Raw genomic sequence first — 17667 nt, 5'->3', positions numbered from 1 at the left:
TGAGCTATTTGAATCCCTTATTTTTGATGAAACTGCACTTCGATGTACAACTCTGGATGACCAGTTCGGATTCAAAAAGCACTCAGGACGGGAAGACGTTCACAGCGAATCTTCTTGTTAATGCCGATACAAATGGTGATCTTCTCGTCTTTGGAGCGCTTGATGTTAGTAGAGCCTTCGATTCTGGCATCCATGGCCATATCCTACTCAAAGCCCTTCAGCGAGGTGTTTCCTTTTGCATCATTTCCCCTGTCTACAGTATTTACAATAAGCTCTCGGCTGTCATCCTGATCCCCTCTCCGTCCAGAACTTTTCCTTCTAAAGAAATGCTGAGTGTCAAGAAAGGTGTAAGTCAAGGTGGCAAAGCTTCACCATCACTGTTTAATAACGCTATCATCGAAGCACAACAAGTAATAAAGTCCTCGTGCTTTTTCCATGGGATCATTTTATCGCTGCTGAACTTCGCTGATGACATTCTTCATGTTTCTCGTTCGATTTCTTTATTTCAATAAAATTACGACTCACTTGCAGCAGCATACAAACAGATCGGACTTTCCTTCAACGAATCTGAAACAGACCTTCTTTTCTTCAATGGTTCAGAAATGAGCTTTCAATTAACCTCTCCGTTAAAATTGGCGACACTCGGATTAAGCCCTATGAGTCCCTTACCTATCTCGGCCTCCCTATTTCTTCTACATTGAAGGACACACGCTCAGCACTGAAAAGCCACTTTTGTTCCCTTCTACGAGCGTCTTACGGATTACTTCTTGCCAATAAGTATCGTTTCAAGCGTCCTCTCCGTGCCCGGCTATACAATGCTTTTACTACCCCCCCCCCCCATCTGCTTGCTCTGGCTCCCTTCTGGAAAATATTCACAGCAACCGAAAAGAAAGCCATTTGTAGCGCATTCTACTGATATGTCAAGTTTCTCCTGCGTCTCCCTCTGTGGCACAGCAATGTTTTAAGAGCCAGTCACCCCTGGACTAGTGTTATTTTATAATGTTTGTAGTTGAAGTGTATTTAAATTTTTTTTCTTTTTTTGTGCTCCGTCTTTTCCGTTTTTGACGGGTAATAAATTAATAATAATAATAATATTGAGGTCTGAAAACATTGCAAATGCACTGGGATCATTTTTGTAGAGTTGAGAAAAAAGCGACTTCCGTTAAAACCCCCACGAAGAGTTTTAAAGATTACCTAGGCGCAGCATGCACCAATGCAATGGCGCTCCCTCCTGTCTCTCCGTCTGAAATTCTGTTTATTATACGAAACCTATGAGGAAATTCAGCTTCTGGATTCGACTGAGTACACACTAATGTGTTCAAAGCATTTGTGTCTGCAGAAGGGTACTTTCCCGGAACGGCTAAAGAAAGCTAGAGTTGCTCCTTTTCACAAAGGAGGTTCTTGAGCTGATCCTACGAGCTATAGACCAATTTCCCTTCTTTCTGTTTTTTCAAAGGTTTTGAAAAACCCATGCAACAGCAGCTACTCCAGTTTCTGGAGAAAAGGGGTTTTTTAATACTCATCAGTACGTTTTTAGACCAGGATAATCCGTTCAAGATGCATTAACGGCTTTGAGTTTGTGGATCAGCAAAGTTCTCGATTCTTGCCTTCTACCTGCAGTGGTCCTGATTGGTATCAGAAAAGTACTTGATAGTATGTACTACCCTATTCTCCTTGACAAATAGGAGCACATAGGAATAAGAGGCGAAACTCCGGATTGGTTCAGATCATACTTGAGGGACCGCAGGATTTATTTGGGAGAAGATCCAGCGAATAATGTATTGGTCAATTGTGGTGTTCCCCAAGGATCAATATTAGAACCACTACTGTTTCTGATTCATGTTAACAATTTGAGTAGCGTATTAAACTCGACACGCACTATTCTTCGCTGCTGTAACCTATATCATAATTAAGCTTCTTTTCAGCCTGTAGATGACGATGAGCTCGTGGCTTTTGCCGATGATACCACACTAGCTTAGGGCTCAAGCTTAGGGCTCAAGCTTAGGGCTGTTTTCGAGGAGACATATTTCTGGATGAATTCTAACTGTCTTGTAATGAACGTAGATAAATCTTGCGTTTTGTTTTTCTGCCGGGTCGGAAGTGTCCATCCAGAGATATGTGGTATCGAAACATCTAGAGGCTTGATCAGTCGGCCAGATAATCGCTTTGCAAAATACCAGGGAGTCCTGCTTTATGAGAACCTGTCATTCCTGCATCACATTCACGCAGTAGAGCAGAAGATATCCCAGAATCTTGAAATAACAAAGAATTCAAAGAACACTTTTCCCCAGGAAACACTGGTCCTGCTATACATCGCTCTTATCAAACCCCATTCACAGTACTATGCAATTATGTGGAAATCGACTTTTAAATATCACCTGCAGAATCTCAATTCGATTCATCAGCGATATTTGAAATTAATTGGAAAAATTGAAGAGTATTTGTAATTGGAGTCGGTGCACCATCAGTCATGCTTGACCTTTGTGTTCAAGTTTCTAGCTGCTGAACTCCCGTCTGCATTTAAAACATTATTTTGACAAATATCGGACCAGCATAATGTAAATACACGATCATCATCATCAAATCTTCAAATACCCATCTCCCCAAATGTACGATGGGACCGAATAAAACTTATACAAGGCTATGGAGCCTGTTCCCAGAAGAGCTGAGAGAAGAGAGCTCCCTCATGTCATTTAAAAGAAGAGTAAAAAATCATTCATTAGCATTGGAAAAGACTAGTTAAATAATGGGTAATAAAATTATTTTTATATTAAGTATTAAATATAAATAGAAACAAGCTTAAGTTTTTTGTTTTTTCTTGATATAATGATGAGGTAGTTTCCCCTGGGGCAAAGGGCAGGAGGATAATTGGTAGTTTTGTTGTATAAATCAGAGGTAAGATTATTTCTGAGAGTAGGAGCAGTGATCCCTCTGCGTATTATGTTTATGAGGTAACGATTGAGGATCTCGGCGTCCAGGAATGGACTGAGTATTGTTGTTATGTGTAATTTATTTTTGGAATTGATAATAAACCCATTGATTCATTGATTGATTGATTGCGTACTTAATAAGCATCAAATTGAAGAGAATTTTGAACTAAATAAAATTTAATTTTTTTTTAATTAAAAGGATGAAATTAAAAATATCAATAAGATCCTTGTGAGCATCCCAGCCCTGGGCTATCAACACAAACGGACCGAATTTAAATCTCTTGGTACGATACTTGTCATTGTAGATACTTTTTTTCCGAGTATTATAATTATGTAAATCTTGTGACTGGGAGAATAAATTTTGATTAAGATAATATGGCGATAATGTCTTGATACCACGTTTAAGTTTGAAGATAATTGCTTCAAAAGTCAATTGTTGAGAAATTGGTAATAGATCTAAGTGAGCATATAAAATTACTGCAATAGGCTTATTTAGAAGTGAAATAGAAAGATTTAACGGAATAAAAACTTTCAGAATTCTTAGGGCTTTATTTGATAAAATCTTAATAGGCTTATTATGGCTTTCAAATGTAGATAAATATAATAGGGAATAGTAATTGATATTAGAATGAATCAGAGCAAAATAAATGCTTCGTAATTTAGAGTATTGTAAGCAATGCTTCAACCTTCCCATTAAACCAACACACCTTGAAATCTTTAATTGTAGTTTTTGATTACGTTTCGATAAGCTTTCGTCAATTACAAGTTCAAGATACTGTTTTTTGTCCACCCGAGATATTGAATAACAAGCTCCCAAACTGGGGCAAATTCTAGGATTTTGAAAATATTTCCATGATACTTCCATTGAAAAATGATAATTCCGTCCCTCCCTAGATTTTGAAAAATATATTTGGCAAACCTCCAGCAAACTTTCTTGAATGGACACCATTGTGTACGTCTATCAATAAAACTACGAGTGTCAGGGGTGCTATTTCATAAAAATGTGGGTGGATATTTAGAGGGTGGATATTCTAACAGGGATTTTTGCGTCGCAAATTGACATAAATAATAAAGAAATAATAAAAAACCTCAAAGTGTATCAAATAAAAAAGTTTATACTGAAAGTAAGGAGCAACATTAAAACGTAAACTAACTGAAATTACTCATATATGAGGGGGTTGCTCCCTCATGAATCTCTCGCTGTTTATGCTACGGATTTCAGTATTTAATAAAAGCTTCTTATTCCATTTAAATGGCCATTACATTATTATATTTACATTTTCGTATTTTACATTTTTAAAGGAATTTTTATATTTGCATTTTAAAGGAAAGAATAAGTATGCATAAATTTTACAAAAGAATATAAACATAGAAACATATAATATATGAAAATATCTACGAAAAATATTTACAAAAATAAAAATCTATAAAATATTTTTATAATATTTATTAATTTAATATAAACATATTTGACGTAAATATAATATGATAAAATGTAAATATAATTGTAATATAATAAAGGGCCATTTAAATGGCCCCTTGCGTTTCAGGAGTCGTTCTTAACGAATTGGGACAAAAGTCAAGTCTTAGTGTAAAGGGCAAGGGATTAAGAGGCAGTCCCTCTCATATAGCCAAAGGAATAATTTCTGTTCGTTTTAAGTTGTATTGTTGCTCCTTACTTCCAGTTGAAAAATCTGTTTTTTTAATTTTATTTCTGATTGTTTCTAAAATTAAACTCAAAAATCTGCTTCCCCCTTCATGGAAAATATCAGGTGGCAAATTCTCCCAACAAAAAATTCCTCATATTAAAAGTTCCCCCATCAAAAACTCCTCCAGAGTAAAATACCCCTGGATAATTCCCTCCTCGCTGAAAATTACTCCCAGAAAATTTCCCCCGGACAACTTCCCCTAGAAAACTCCACTTAATTTCGCTTGAAAAGAACTGAAGCTGTTTCAAATCATGCCGCTGATTTCAAACCAATCCTCCCTCCGTTTAAGATTTTCCCCAAAATCCCCCTCTTTGAAAGTCCTTCGCGTAAAAAATTCCTCCATGGAAAATTCCTTCCCTTCGGAAAAATCCCCAGAAAAATCCCTTGTCGCTGTAAATTTCCTCTAAAATAAAAGAATTCCATAAATGAATCCCAAGAAGATCCCCCCGGAAAACTTCTTCCCCACAGAAAATTTTCTATAAGGAAAAATCCCATTGAAAAATTTCTTTTTTTTTCCAATAATGAACGCTATATAGGAACAATAGACAAATTGAATAAATTACTGCTCTTTTCTGAGGGTCTATGAGAAATATCTTAAATTATACGACTAAAACTCTGAGATAGCCATTTTTTCATCATTGTTGAAAGGCCCAATAACTATGCCTTTGGGTAAAACATGACCCCCCTCCCACAGCCCCAGGGGAAAGTTCTTTAAGTTATTGAATTTGCCCATTGTTCACGCAAAGTGTTTGTTATTGGGATGCATGCATACATTTCGGATGGGGGGGGGGACAAAATTTCTTCTGAGGATTTTTCCACTGGGTAATTTTACATGGGGGGGGGGGAAGTTTCCAGGAAATGACATTGTCAGGAGAAACTATATACAGTGGGAATTTGCCATGTCTTGTTTTCTCTTTTTCCGCTCAATTTTACGCGCGGAGTGGTTAAGAGTAATTACCCAGGGTAAATTTTCACCGGCATTGTCTAGAAGATATTTCCGTTTGGAGGGGGTTTCTCCGTGGAGGAGGGGCCAAATTCTCTGGCAATATTTATTAAACGACCAGAAATTAGGTTAAAAAACCTCACTCTTTGAGTGAGATTTTTTTCGTAAAAACCTCACTCGTAAAGAGTGAGGTTGACCTCACTCTTGACGCTAAAGTTTTTTAGTACTTTTAAAAAAGCGTCTTATTGTTCTAATTAAACGGCCCTTGTGTTTCAGGAGTTATTCTTAAGAAATTGGGACATAATTAAAACTCTAGCTTACAGAGAGAGGTGTTGAGGAGGGGAGACCCCCTTCATATAATTCTGTTTGTTATTAATAATTTCTGTTCGTTTTAAGCTTTAATGTTGCTCCATACTTTCAGTTGAAAAAAAACTTGTTTTTTAAATTTAATTTACTCTAGATTGCAAATGGCGCTGCAACAATGATTCAGTGAATACAAAACCTTGTGTGTAACATGTACTTAGGATGTAGTAATAATTTTACTTATATACTTTGTAACCTGAAATTTGCGGTTATCAGAGACCTTAAAAATCACCTGGAATTTTTGCAGTAGTTCAACTACATGGTGTACTAAACTAAATATTCTACAAGACGAAGTAACTTTTATATTATTTTTAATAAAAAAATAGTGGTGTAAAAAAATATACAGATTAGAATCTACCACGGGTTTTGAAGTGCAGACTCATTTGACAGGGACTGAGCTGTCTCAGCAGGTGCTAATGATTCTGAATTCGACCATTGTCCAGATGAAACAGACTGTGTAAATTGAGAATTGGATGTAAAATCTGAAGGTGCTAAGCTAGATAGCTGTGATCCTGCTCCAAAGGGAGAGTTAACAGGCGTACCATTGAATCCTAAAGAAGACGAGCTAGAACTTGGGGCCATAGGATTGTACCCACTAGCTGCTCCGGTAGTCAAACCAGCAGCTCCTGAAAAATCAATCGAAGGTGATGGAGCACTGTCTACAAAAGAGCTTGAGAATGGGCTTTTAGCTGTAGGAACATCAATCATTTGATTTTGAAAACCAGGCATTTGGTTTGAGAATGAAGCAGGCTGAGAAGCAAAGAAATCAGCAGTAGAAGTAGCATATCCAGGGGGCTGTGGACCATATGATGAAGCAGAAGAATCGTAAGCTGGATCCTGGATTTGAGGGTCATAGGCTGAAGACTGAGGAGAATAGCCAGAGACTTGTTGTCCATAACTTGAGGTTTGAGGAGGATATACTGGATCTGGTTGAGCGTATGATTGTGACACAGGAGGCTGAGGGGCATAAGCAGAGGATTGGGACGTATAACTTGAGCTTTGGGTGGGGTATCCTGGATTTTGTTGGCCGTATGATGGAGGTGCTGGAGGCTGGGGAGCATAGGCAGAAGCTTTAGGTGCGTAGTTTGAACTTTGTATAGGATATACTGGATCTTGTTGAGCGTATGATGGCAGTTCAGGAGTTGGAGGGGAATAAGCAGGAGCTTGAGGTGCGTAATTTGAGCTTTGTGTTGGATATTCTGGATTCTGCGGAGCATATGATGAAGATGGCTTGTAGCTTTTTATGGTTGGAGGGGAATACGCAGGCATCTGAACTCCATAGAGTGGGTTTGTCACATCATAGCCTTGACTAGGGTTGCCATATGTAGCTGGTGGAGAAGCCATGTAGTATTGGGTTGCTGGTGCATGATTAGCCTGATTTCCTTGTGGGAGCAAGCCAGAAGGCAAAGCATTTTGGTGCTTTGATCCCTTTTTTCCATGAATTATCCCAGATAGAGCATTGTCCATCAGAGATTGAATACCAAGACCTCCAAAACCCGACCCTTGGCCTTTACCCTTTGACTTTTCACTAGACCTAACAGGCACCATTGCAACTGGTACGGCCATAGCTTGTTGAACAGGGACAGCAACTGTATGATACACGGGCATATTTACAAAATGAGTAGGCGATGATAAAACACTTAAAGGTGAAGGCACTGAAGCTTTATGCATCCCTTTATGATTGGTATGAGCTGGTAAATTCAATGGCGATGCAGACTGAATAGGTGGAGCACTCATAGCAGGAGCTATATTGTTAGACTGAGAGCTGTAGGCTGAGCTACCGTAAGCTGTAGGTGCACTACCATATGTTGAGGGTGCACTGTATGGCTGATAGTATGGCATTGGATCTTGCATCACAGGAAGTGCCGTCGCTGAAGGTCCTTTAACTCCTGTTTTCCCTCCGTGACCACCTGAAAATAAAAGAAATATAGGCATGAATTTCAACTTGACTTGAAAAGCTTTTCTATATGTTGTCTACTGTGAACTTACGATTGATTTTGCGATTAAGAATCAAGATTAACAAGCCTATTACCAATCTTCTAGATGACAAGCCTTAGCCAATCAAATTTGGAATGTAAAAAAAAAAAACTACATATGACTTATCCAGTAGTTTATACTGTGGTGCCTGGATAAATGCAAAACTTAAGTCTTTGCCGGAACAATGCCCACTAATATGTTAAGAGCCTAACTGAGCAAACACAACTGCTTTATTTCCCTTTTTTATTGATATAGAAGCTCAAAACCTAGCTCTACTAACCCAGATGTATAAAAGATAGAAAAACTATTCTATCTAGAGATATTTTAATTCTTGTAATTTACGTCCGATTAAAGTGGTGGCTTTATATACTTAGATATTTGAAGTGGTAGTTTCTCTACTGCCTTAGTGATTTATTATTTTCTGTCGGTAATTATGTCTAGAACTATTCAACATTCACCCTTTCCCTGTAACATACAATTATCATGTTTTAAAAAGCAGAATTCTACTGATTTTGTAGATCAAAGTCTAGAATACCCTTTCACTGATGTCTCCTCTTGAGCTTTTAGACACTTCCTTGTATAGCAATGTCCCTGTATACGCAAGGGAATGTTGCTCCAAAATATCAACATTAAAAAAAAATGTCTTTATAAGACAAAGCCATGGAAAGTAAATACAATACTTTAATTAATATTAAATTTTGAGCAGTATACCATTCATTTTCTTAAATATGTGAAGCTGTACTAAATTAAAGAAAAAGTAAGTTTTTGTGTAATTTTCAGTATGTTTCAGTTAATATTCAAAACATACAAGGTTTTGAGGCAGCTTCAAAGATGATGAAATTACATGGGAAAGATTTAACTTTTCGGATTGTTGGATGCGGTACAATTTAACAAAGAATAATTCCTGATTTTTTTGTATTCATATAAGAGTATATATATATATATATATATATATATATATATATATATATATATATATATATATATATATATATATATATATATATATATATATATATATATATATATATATATATATATATATATATATATATATATATATATATATATATATATATATATATATCCTGAACAATCCTGAACCGCAAATTGATGTTACTGGATTTTTATGTCAAAATGGTGGCTCATTTTAAGTCAATTTGGTTTCTTCGTTTACTCTTTTTCGGTAAAAAACATACCTATGCTTGTCTATATTTTGAAAAACATAGTTTGCACCCTCAACGTTTTCGTGAAACGTTGCCACAGCATAATAGAGTGTAATTTAATTTATTTCCAACCATCCAGATCAAGCTATTAACTAAAATACAAGTAGTCAGAAGACTCTCAAGAGGTTCTGTGATTGAACGACACACAATTCCAAAATGACTACAAACTTTATTGTAGCAAAATTGCTTTCCTTGTTACTACAAACACCGACCTAGACAATATTTTTGTTTGGTATTTAAAAACACGGTGATTATATTTATCATTGTCCAAATGCCCCTTGCCCAATTTTAAAAGATCTTAGTTTTTAGTTAACTATTTAAAGAAATTTTTTCCTGATTAGTTTTTGATTATAAGAAATATTAATCAAAGCCAACATTATAAAAAAGGAGCAAAGGATAAGACCATTAGTGTTGCTACTAAAATAGATGAGGGGGGATATAACCAGCACTAAAGGCTGGAAACATTTCAATGACGGTCCCGATTCTTTTTAGTCATGTTGATAGCTAAAACTGGTACCGGAAGAATAGAATGTACAACAGAATAAAATAAGTACTTAGTAAGTTAAAGCAACAACAGAATCGTAGCTTGAAAGAGCGATTGTTCTTACAAAATACGTTTCCTTTGGCTGTTTTAGTAGTTTCTAACTATGGCATACTTTTGTTCTAAGATTCTAGGCGTAAGTTGGTAGAAACTGTTAAAATTGCACTAAGGGAAGTGAAAAGCTTAATAAATAAGAAATAATAATGCATGATAGAAAAAAGTACTAGCAAGAAAAAAAATAGATGCAGGTATAACCATATTGGCTTTTAATTTGTTTTTTCTTCCGAACCTATCGGAATATAGACACTAGGTAAGGGGCTTATATGAACTGGATTTCAAAAAAGTGCTCTGGTACAACTTTTTAAGATTGTGTTCCGTAGGACTTTTCCGACTCTTATAATCCTAATCCGAGTTGATAAGCGAAGAAACAACTCTTAGAACTTCAAATCAATACAAAAAATTCAAAGTGTAATCTCATTGACAGAAAATAGTTCTGATTTTTTTTTTTTTTTAACTTATGTCCTCTCCCAATCTTGGAATGCTTCTAAAAGTTTATTCCCTGCCCTTATCTTAGAATTGAAGCGGAAACCACAGCTCCCTTTTATTACAATGTTTAAACGCTGTCATTAATACTAACATTAAGAATAGACTTCATGGTGCTATTAGCTTATTTTTGTACTTAATTGGTTTTTTTTTTAATATAAAATGGATATTATAGACGTAAGTAAATTCAGACTAACCTGCGAGTCCAGCTAGTCCTCCAAGTCCTTTTTTGGACATGTGTGCTTTCGCCATAGACGCCAAGCCTGTAGCATCTATGGGTAGCCAAGATAGGGCTGAAAGCACAGCAGCCTGAAAAATACATCAAATAACAATAAGTAAAATATCTAAAAGTTAAAGTTGTGTAAAAAAGTGAAAGCATTTAAAAAGGCCTTCCTTGACTGTTGCAAAATTGTTTTTTAGTGTCTTCACGGGTTGGCATATCGTTGCGATTAATTTAACGACAACTACTAATTTAAGGCATATATTAAACAAAAAATTTTTTTTTTTTTAAAACGAAAGTGAAGACTAATGAGAAAGCGCAGTAAAGACATGAAAAAAACATATATTATTTCATTTATGAGGGCTTTCGCTCCAATTCCACTCTCTTTAAGCTAAACTTTGAGAAAATTTTTTTTTAAATATTTTGAGACATAACGAATATGGCTAGTTAGCAATTGAAATTGTTTTATTTAGTGGTTGGTGATCGAAATTTAAAAAAAAATATTGCACTTTTTAAAAGAAACCTAATTAAATGAGTTCCATAATAAAGTATTTTGATAAAAACGAAGGAAGAAAACTAAAGCTCTTTTCGACATTGCTATTTCGCTAGAGGATTCATTCTCGATGCATTGAGATAGAAAAATCTAACCTTAGCGCGAAGCAGCCCCCACCCCCTCGATACACATTCGAAAATTGATGGTGGTTTAAATATCTTCTTCCCTCCTTAACTTGAAAAAAAAGGTTTATTTAATAATATTCAAAGATATCCTGAATGAACCTTCAGGTACAAGTGGGAGGGGGTCTATGGACCAATCTTGTTCTTATAGAATGCGTTCCCCTATCCACCTCTCTCTAGTTAAGCATATAAAGACAGCCAGTCCACTCTTATGCCCTTTTATATATATACATATATATATATATATATATATATATATATATATATATATATATATATATATATATATATATATATATATATACTCTAACGACACTTTAGTCCTTAGAGGATTGAAGCGGTGGCAGCTGATTTGTGTTTTTAGGTTTGACTTAAAAGCGGTTTCATTTCTTTATTCGTTGTAAATCTGTTTGTTTTAAATTTGAATAAAGTCTATGATTTCATTTCTTTGCAGTTTAGTTATAATGTGTATTTATGTTTAGTTTTGCTGGTTGGTTGAATATTTTAGATACATTAAATGAAAGTTTACCAGCATACAAACCCTTTGAAAACTCCTCTCCCCATTTTAAAAGCTATTTGTATAAAAAATAATTTATCAACAATTTTTATTAAAAATATTCAATAACTAAAAGCTATTAAAATCAAACTCACCAAAAGGTAGATTTTCATTGTTTTCCCTTTTTACCCCTAGTTCTTCACTCTATCACTACTGATTTGAATATAATTTCATCATGACGTAACCTAGCTTATATACCAGAAGAATTGGCTAAGAATATATCGTTGAACCTACTGGACAAGGCCAAGGGGATTTGAATATAAGAAAAACAACCCTTAATACAACGGTGCGATTATAAAAGCTGTCAAAAGATGTAAAGGGTGATGATCGAAAATCCGGTTAAAGATGCAATCTCAGCTAAGGTATGCCGTTGAATGACCTGTTATAGGATGTTACAGATTTAAATCAATTTTCATTGTATTTTTTATTTTGTAAAATGTAAAAATCTAAGTGTAAAACATAAAACAGACATAACTTTATGCAGCCATTAAGGTACTCTCCAAAAATATAGGTTAGTTCAAAATAATGCATAAAAATTTTCGGCCATTAGATATTTAATATTTTTTTTAGCCTTAAAGAGCCCCTTCTAACATCCATTTTAGAAGATTCTTCATTTACAAGTGCCAAAAATTCCAAAAACCTCTTTCAACAGAAGGTATTGAAAATCAAATAGGTAATACATTTTTTAGTTCACTGAAGTTAAATAAGATTTTTTTTTTCTACCTGTTCGTTTTGCGGCCATGATCACAATGCATAATAATCATCATAATCAGCAACATAATAATCAAATAGGCAATACATTTTTCAGTTCACTGAAGTTAAATAAGACTTTTTTTCTACCTATTTGTTTTACGGCCATGATTAAAATGCGTCTCGATTTATTTCTATGCTTTTCGACTCAATCATAAAACAATCATCCGATTTTTAATCTAAGCAGCTAAAGCACAAAGAATAGCTGTTCAGAAATACGCTCAATTCCTTTAATCTTTAAAATATTATAAACTTGTAGCAGGACGATATTTTTTTTACTCAAAATATGAACTCTCGTAGAAGATCTTCCCACAATAAATTCATCATGGGACTGTGATCCATGCCTTGCCCCCACCTTAATAATATATTTTGAGGATTTTTTAACTGCAAATTTTATACGGTGAACCTATATTGGTGTTACGTTTGAATTTCTATCCATGCACTCTAAAAATATTTCCTCCCCAGAAGCGAAATTATGTGTATGTGCCTGATCTAGGATAGCAAAAAGAATTTAAAAAGAAATAAAATGAATATTCAATTCATTTTAAAGAAGTTTTACTTATCCAGCCTCATTTCTTGGCAGTTTCAATTGTTCTCAACTGTGGAGTAAAAAAAGGAAAATAGAGAGGAGCAAGAAGAGGAATAAAAATTAGTAGCCTACTCCTATAAATGTTCACAGCAATATGAGGCTGCCAGATACAAATTCACTTTGTCTATAGTTGCCAAAAACTTTATCCAACCTGTCTGATTTTTTGCTTTCGCTACCTCACAAGGAAACATGAAATATTTGAGGTCATTTTTTGTAATATCAATTCACACGTCAGTGTCTAACTGCTTGATCAGGTAGATGGCGTTTTATGCCAGAATTATCTCCAGCTTTCATATATTTAAATATAAAAAAACATTAGCATATATATGCATAATAACATAATATTTAACATAAATATTCGCATATATATATATATATATATATATATATATATATATATATATATATATATATATATATATATATATATATATATATATATATATATATATATATATATATATATATATATATATATATATATATATATATATATATATATATATATATATATATATATATATATATATATTGTATATATATATATACATATGTATATATATATTGTTTGTTGTTTTTTTTTCACAAAAAAACATTACATCATGTTTTCATTAATGTTTTAAATGGAAAAAACTAGTTTTTTTTAACTGAAAGTAAGGAACGACATTAAAACTTAAAACGAGCAGAAATTACTCCGTACATGAAATGGGTTGTCCCTTCCGCAATCCCTCGCTCTTTACGCTAAATATTTTAATTGTTTTAAAAAGTAGAATTGTGGCAAAGAGTCAAACTTTAGCTTAAAGAGCGAGGGATTGCGGAGGGGACAACCCATTTCATATACGGAGTAATTTCTGTTCTTTTTAAGTTTTAATGTAGCTCCTTACTTTCAGTTAAAAAAACTAGTTTTTTTTATTTAATTTCTGAACGTTTTTGAATTAATACATGTTTGATTTTGGCTCTACATACATAAATTATTAAAATTCAATTTGTATATTAATTCTTTTTTTTGGCTAAATGGCTTTCTCTTAGTTTTGATCAGACGATTTTGAGAAATAAGGGGTGGGGAAGGAGGCCTAGTTGCCCTTCAATTTTTCGGTTACTTAAAAAGGCAGCTAGAACTTTTAATTTTTAACGAAGATTTTTATTAGTAAAAAATATACGTAACTTAAGAATTAACTTACGTAACAAACTTTTATACTCTTATATTTTTGATTATATATATGAGTGGGTTTGTTCCCTCGTTAATACCTCGCTCTTCACACTAAATCTTAAGTTTTGTCCCAATTCTTTAAGAATGACCCCTGAATCAGAAAGGCCGTAGAATAAATAGATGAAATTACTAAAAATACTTAGCATAAAGAGCGAGGTATTTATCTCCTCCTAAATACCTCGCTCTTTATGCTAAAGTATTTTTAGAACCCCTCATATGCATAATAATCTCTGTTCGTTTTAAGTTTTAATGCTACTCCTTATTTTCAACTGAAAAAACTTTTTCATGTTTATATTTTCATTGTTTTTTTTTAATAGTAATGCTAGAAAATCTTCCGCCCTTTTCATTGAATTTCTCTTCCCTCATGACATATTCCTCCAAGGAAAGATCCTACCACATAGCCCCCTCCCCTGAACCCCACACCCAAACCAAAAAAATCCCCCTGAAAACGTCGGTGCACTTCCCAATAACCATTACTGTATGTAAACATTGGTCAAAGTTTGTAACTTGCAGCCGCTCCCCCAGGGACTGTGGGAGAGTAAGTCATCCCCAAAGACATAGTTATTATGGTTTTTGACTATGCGGAACAAAATGGCTATCTCAAAATTTTGATCCGTTGGCTTTGGCAAAAAAATGAGCGTGGGAGGGGGGCTAGGTGCCCTCCAATATTTTTGGTCCCTTAAAAGGGCATTAGAACTTTTTATTTCCATTAGAATGAGCCCTCTTGCAACACTCTACGACCACTTGGTCGATACGATGACCTCTGGGAAAAAAAAAAACAAACAAACAAATAAACACGCACCCGTGATCTGTCTTCTGGCAAAAATATGAAATTCCACATTTTTGTAGATTGGACCTTGAAGTTTTTTCTATGGGGTTCTCTGATACGCTGAATGCGACGGTGTGATTTTTGTTAAGATCCTATGACTTTTAGGGGGTGTTTCCCCCCTTTTTTCTAAAATAAGGCAAATTTTCTCAGGCTCGTAACTTTTGATGACAAAGACTAAATTTGATGAAACTTATATATTTAAAATCAGCATAAAAATCTAATTCTTTTGATATATCTTTTAGGATCGAAGTTCCTTTTTTTAGAGTTTCGTTTACTATTGAGCCGGGTCGCTCGTTACTACAAATTTTAAAGTGTAGAAATGCCGTTTTGTATTATTCGAAATTAAAAACTAATAAAATTGCTTATGAACTATAGGAATTTAGTTGACCCTGCTTATAGTAAAAAATTTTCCAGGGATGATGTAAATTTCGGAAATAAGTTGGTTTACAATCCCAACACTAACACTACTCATGAAAAACCTATTTTTAAACCATATAAGTGCTTCGCTTTACATTTATTCTGTAAAAAGTCAATAAGCATTTAAGCATTAAGCTACAAACAATCTATAACGGTTTGTGTTTTCAGTAAAGCGCTAGTTTTGCATAAAAAAAAAAAAAAAAAAAAAAAAAAAAAAATCAATTTTGAACTAACGGTGACGTAATTTTTTTTTTTAACGCTGACCAATAATCCTTAAAAAGTATATCTGTCGTGATACAGGTTCGGGCAAAAAATGACTATGACTTCGCGCTTAAAAAACGAGCCAAGTTTCTGAACCTTAGCAAAGTCATGTTTTTTTTTGTTTTTTTTTAATATGCTGGCTTTACTAGGGTCTCCGTGGCCCTTAAACCTGGACCCCTTCTCCCTGTCAGCTTTTAAGAAAGGTCGGTATGTTTCCACCCTGTTTGAATCGTAGATGTATTACGTAAATAGATACCAGATGGCATAGAAAAAGTATTTAAATGTGCGATCTTGTAATCAGCCAGCAACAACAGGCCTCTAAAATGAATTATAGATCCGGTGGTGAAAACAATGAATAATTCTGTTTAGATAATCGGACTTGAACAACTAGTTTTGCTTGTGCATCAACCGCTTCAAAGACCTGAAAAGGAAAAAGAGACTTTGGAAACCTTTGCTGGAGGCTTGGGAGAAAAGGTATTTATTATTTAAACCAGAATCACGGAACAATTTTCAAATTTGGTCCATAGTCTCCTTAAGCTATCCCATTACCACCAATTTTTAAGTAAAAAAATGGGTACATATTACCTTGTTGGAACCAGACCAGGGGCGTAGCTCCAGCATTTTATTGGGGGACAAGAGGGGTCCATATACGGATAGTCAAGGGACATTGACTATATAACAATTTTGTCTCCAAATTATGGGGAAACTACCCCTTTACCCCCTCCACTTCAAAACATCACCCTTGAACCCGACCCACACAAAGCTTTTAAAAGAAGGCACAAAATAAACACATGGCCTCCAGACCCCTCCTCTGGCCTCTCACCACAATCTTTTTTTGCAGATTGGAAGAGGTTTTGCACATTTTTTAAATTGAAATGATTGTCTGGATCATTGGATTCATAAAGTGGGCCCGAGGCCCTTCCAGCTACTCTTCTTGATATGAAATTCGCAGAAAAAAGGTAAACAAATTCTTATCTTGTTTGAACCGAGACCACGCAAGAATTATCATTTTATATTCCTGGTGAACCCAGGGGCTAGATAGCTTCAACCTCTCCTACTACCAACTTCTTTAAAACGAAGATAAGAATGTTTCACATTTTTTCACCCTTTTTTTTCTTTAATAAAAATTCGTGGATGTGTTTCATTTTTTAGGTGAATCAAATAAGCTTTTTCAATGTTCATTATTGGAGGCACAAAGAGGGTTCGCGGCTCTTCCAACGCTACCCCCTCTGCCAACTTTTCAGTAGAAGGGCTGGTATGCTTTTTGGTTTGAAATTTGAGAGGAGGGGTACATTTGGCAAATGGGAGATTGAATATAATACTTTTCAGAAGCGTCTGACTTTTGCACGAAAGTGGTCAAATATACTTCAAACTTGAGTGCTATCAAATTGTGCTAATGGAACGGCGGGAAAATCTTTTCACCCACCTTTCGAGTTGAAAGGTCTATCACTTTAGATTTGGTAGATATATGTTTAAAACCAAGGAGAGTAAAACCATGCGATTTTTGGCAGTCTTTCAATCTGTACAATCGAGGCATTAAATTTCATTGCTAGATGACTCTCCAACTTTTACAGCGTTACTTGTAAGTAAGAATCGTAAGTCCCTGGGTTAAGGGAAAACTAACCGGGCTAACCTAAATGTGGGTCAGAAAACGTTTGTTTTCGATCAGCCAGAACATAACTTTATTTCTCTTCTTTTTAAATTTTAATGCCGCAAATGCTTTTACCAAAATTAGCATAAATTGATTCCGTTAGTACATATATCTTTTTCAAACTTGAATTTTAGATCGTTGCTCTTACAATAGAGGTCATTGCAATGAATCGTTTGACACTAGCCTTAGGTGTGTAGTGACATGCTTAAAAATACTTTTAATCAGCTTGTGGTGGACAATTGAAACCCATCTTAAAATAATATATACAGCTTTGTTT

The 17667-nt window shown here is 34.6% G+C and overlaps 2 protein-coding genes across 2 annotated transcripts in view; one reads left to right on the top strand and one right to left on the bottom strand.

The window, feature by feature from the left end:
* Nucleotides 1-16693, top strand: part of LOC136029298 (serine/arginine repetitive matrix protein 2-like) — a 171331-nt gene extending 154638 nt beyond the window's left edge. The window contains exon 10 of the transcript XR_010618011.1: nt 16581-16693. The gene's annotated coding sequence lies outside the window, so the exon portion shown is untranslated. The remainder of the gene's footprint in view (nt 1-16580) is intronic.
* LOC136029296 (DNA-directed RNA polymerase II subunit RPB1-like) lies at nt 6240-11874 on the bottom strand. The gene is made up of 3 exons (XM_065707556.1): nt 11779-11874; nt 10430-10541; nt 6240-7855 (listed from the first exon to the last, which is right to left on the bottom strand). The coding sequence occupies exons 1-3, from the start codon at nt 11794-11796 to the stop codon at nt 6300-6302; spliced, it is 1686 nt and encodes a 561-aa protein (XP_065563628.1). The 5' UTR covers nt 11797-11874; the 3' UTR covers nt 6240-6299.
* Nucleotides 16694-17667: the final 974 nt, after the last annotated feature.

The sequence above is a fragment of the Artemia franciscana genome, chromosome 7 (assembly GCF_032884065.1).
Source record: "Artemia franciscana chromosome 7, ASM3288406v1, whole genome shotgun sequence".
Classification (NCBI taxonomy): Eukaryota; Metazoa; Arthropoda; class Branchiopoda; order Anostraca; family Artemiidae; genus Artemia; species Artemia franciscana.
Note: the sequence above shows the minus strand (reverse complement) of the source record. Positions and strands in the feature narration are given on the sequence as shown.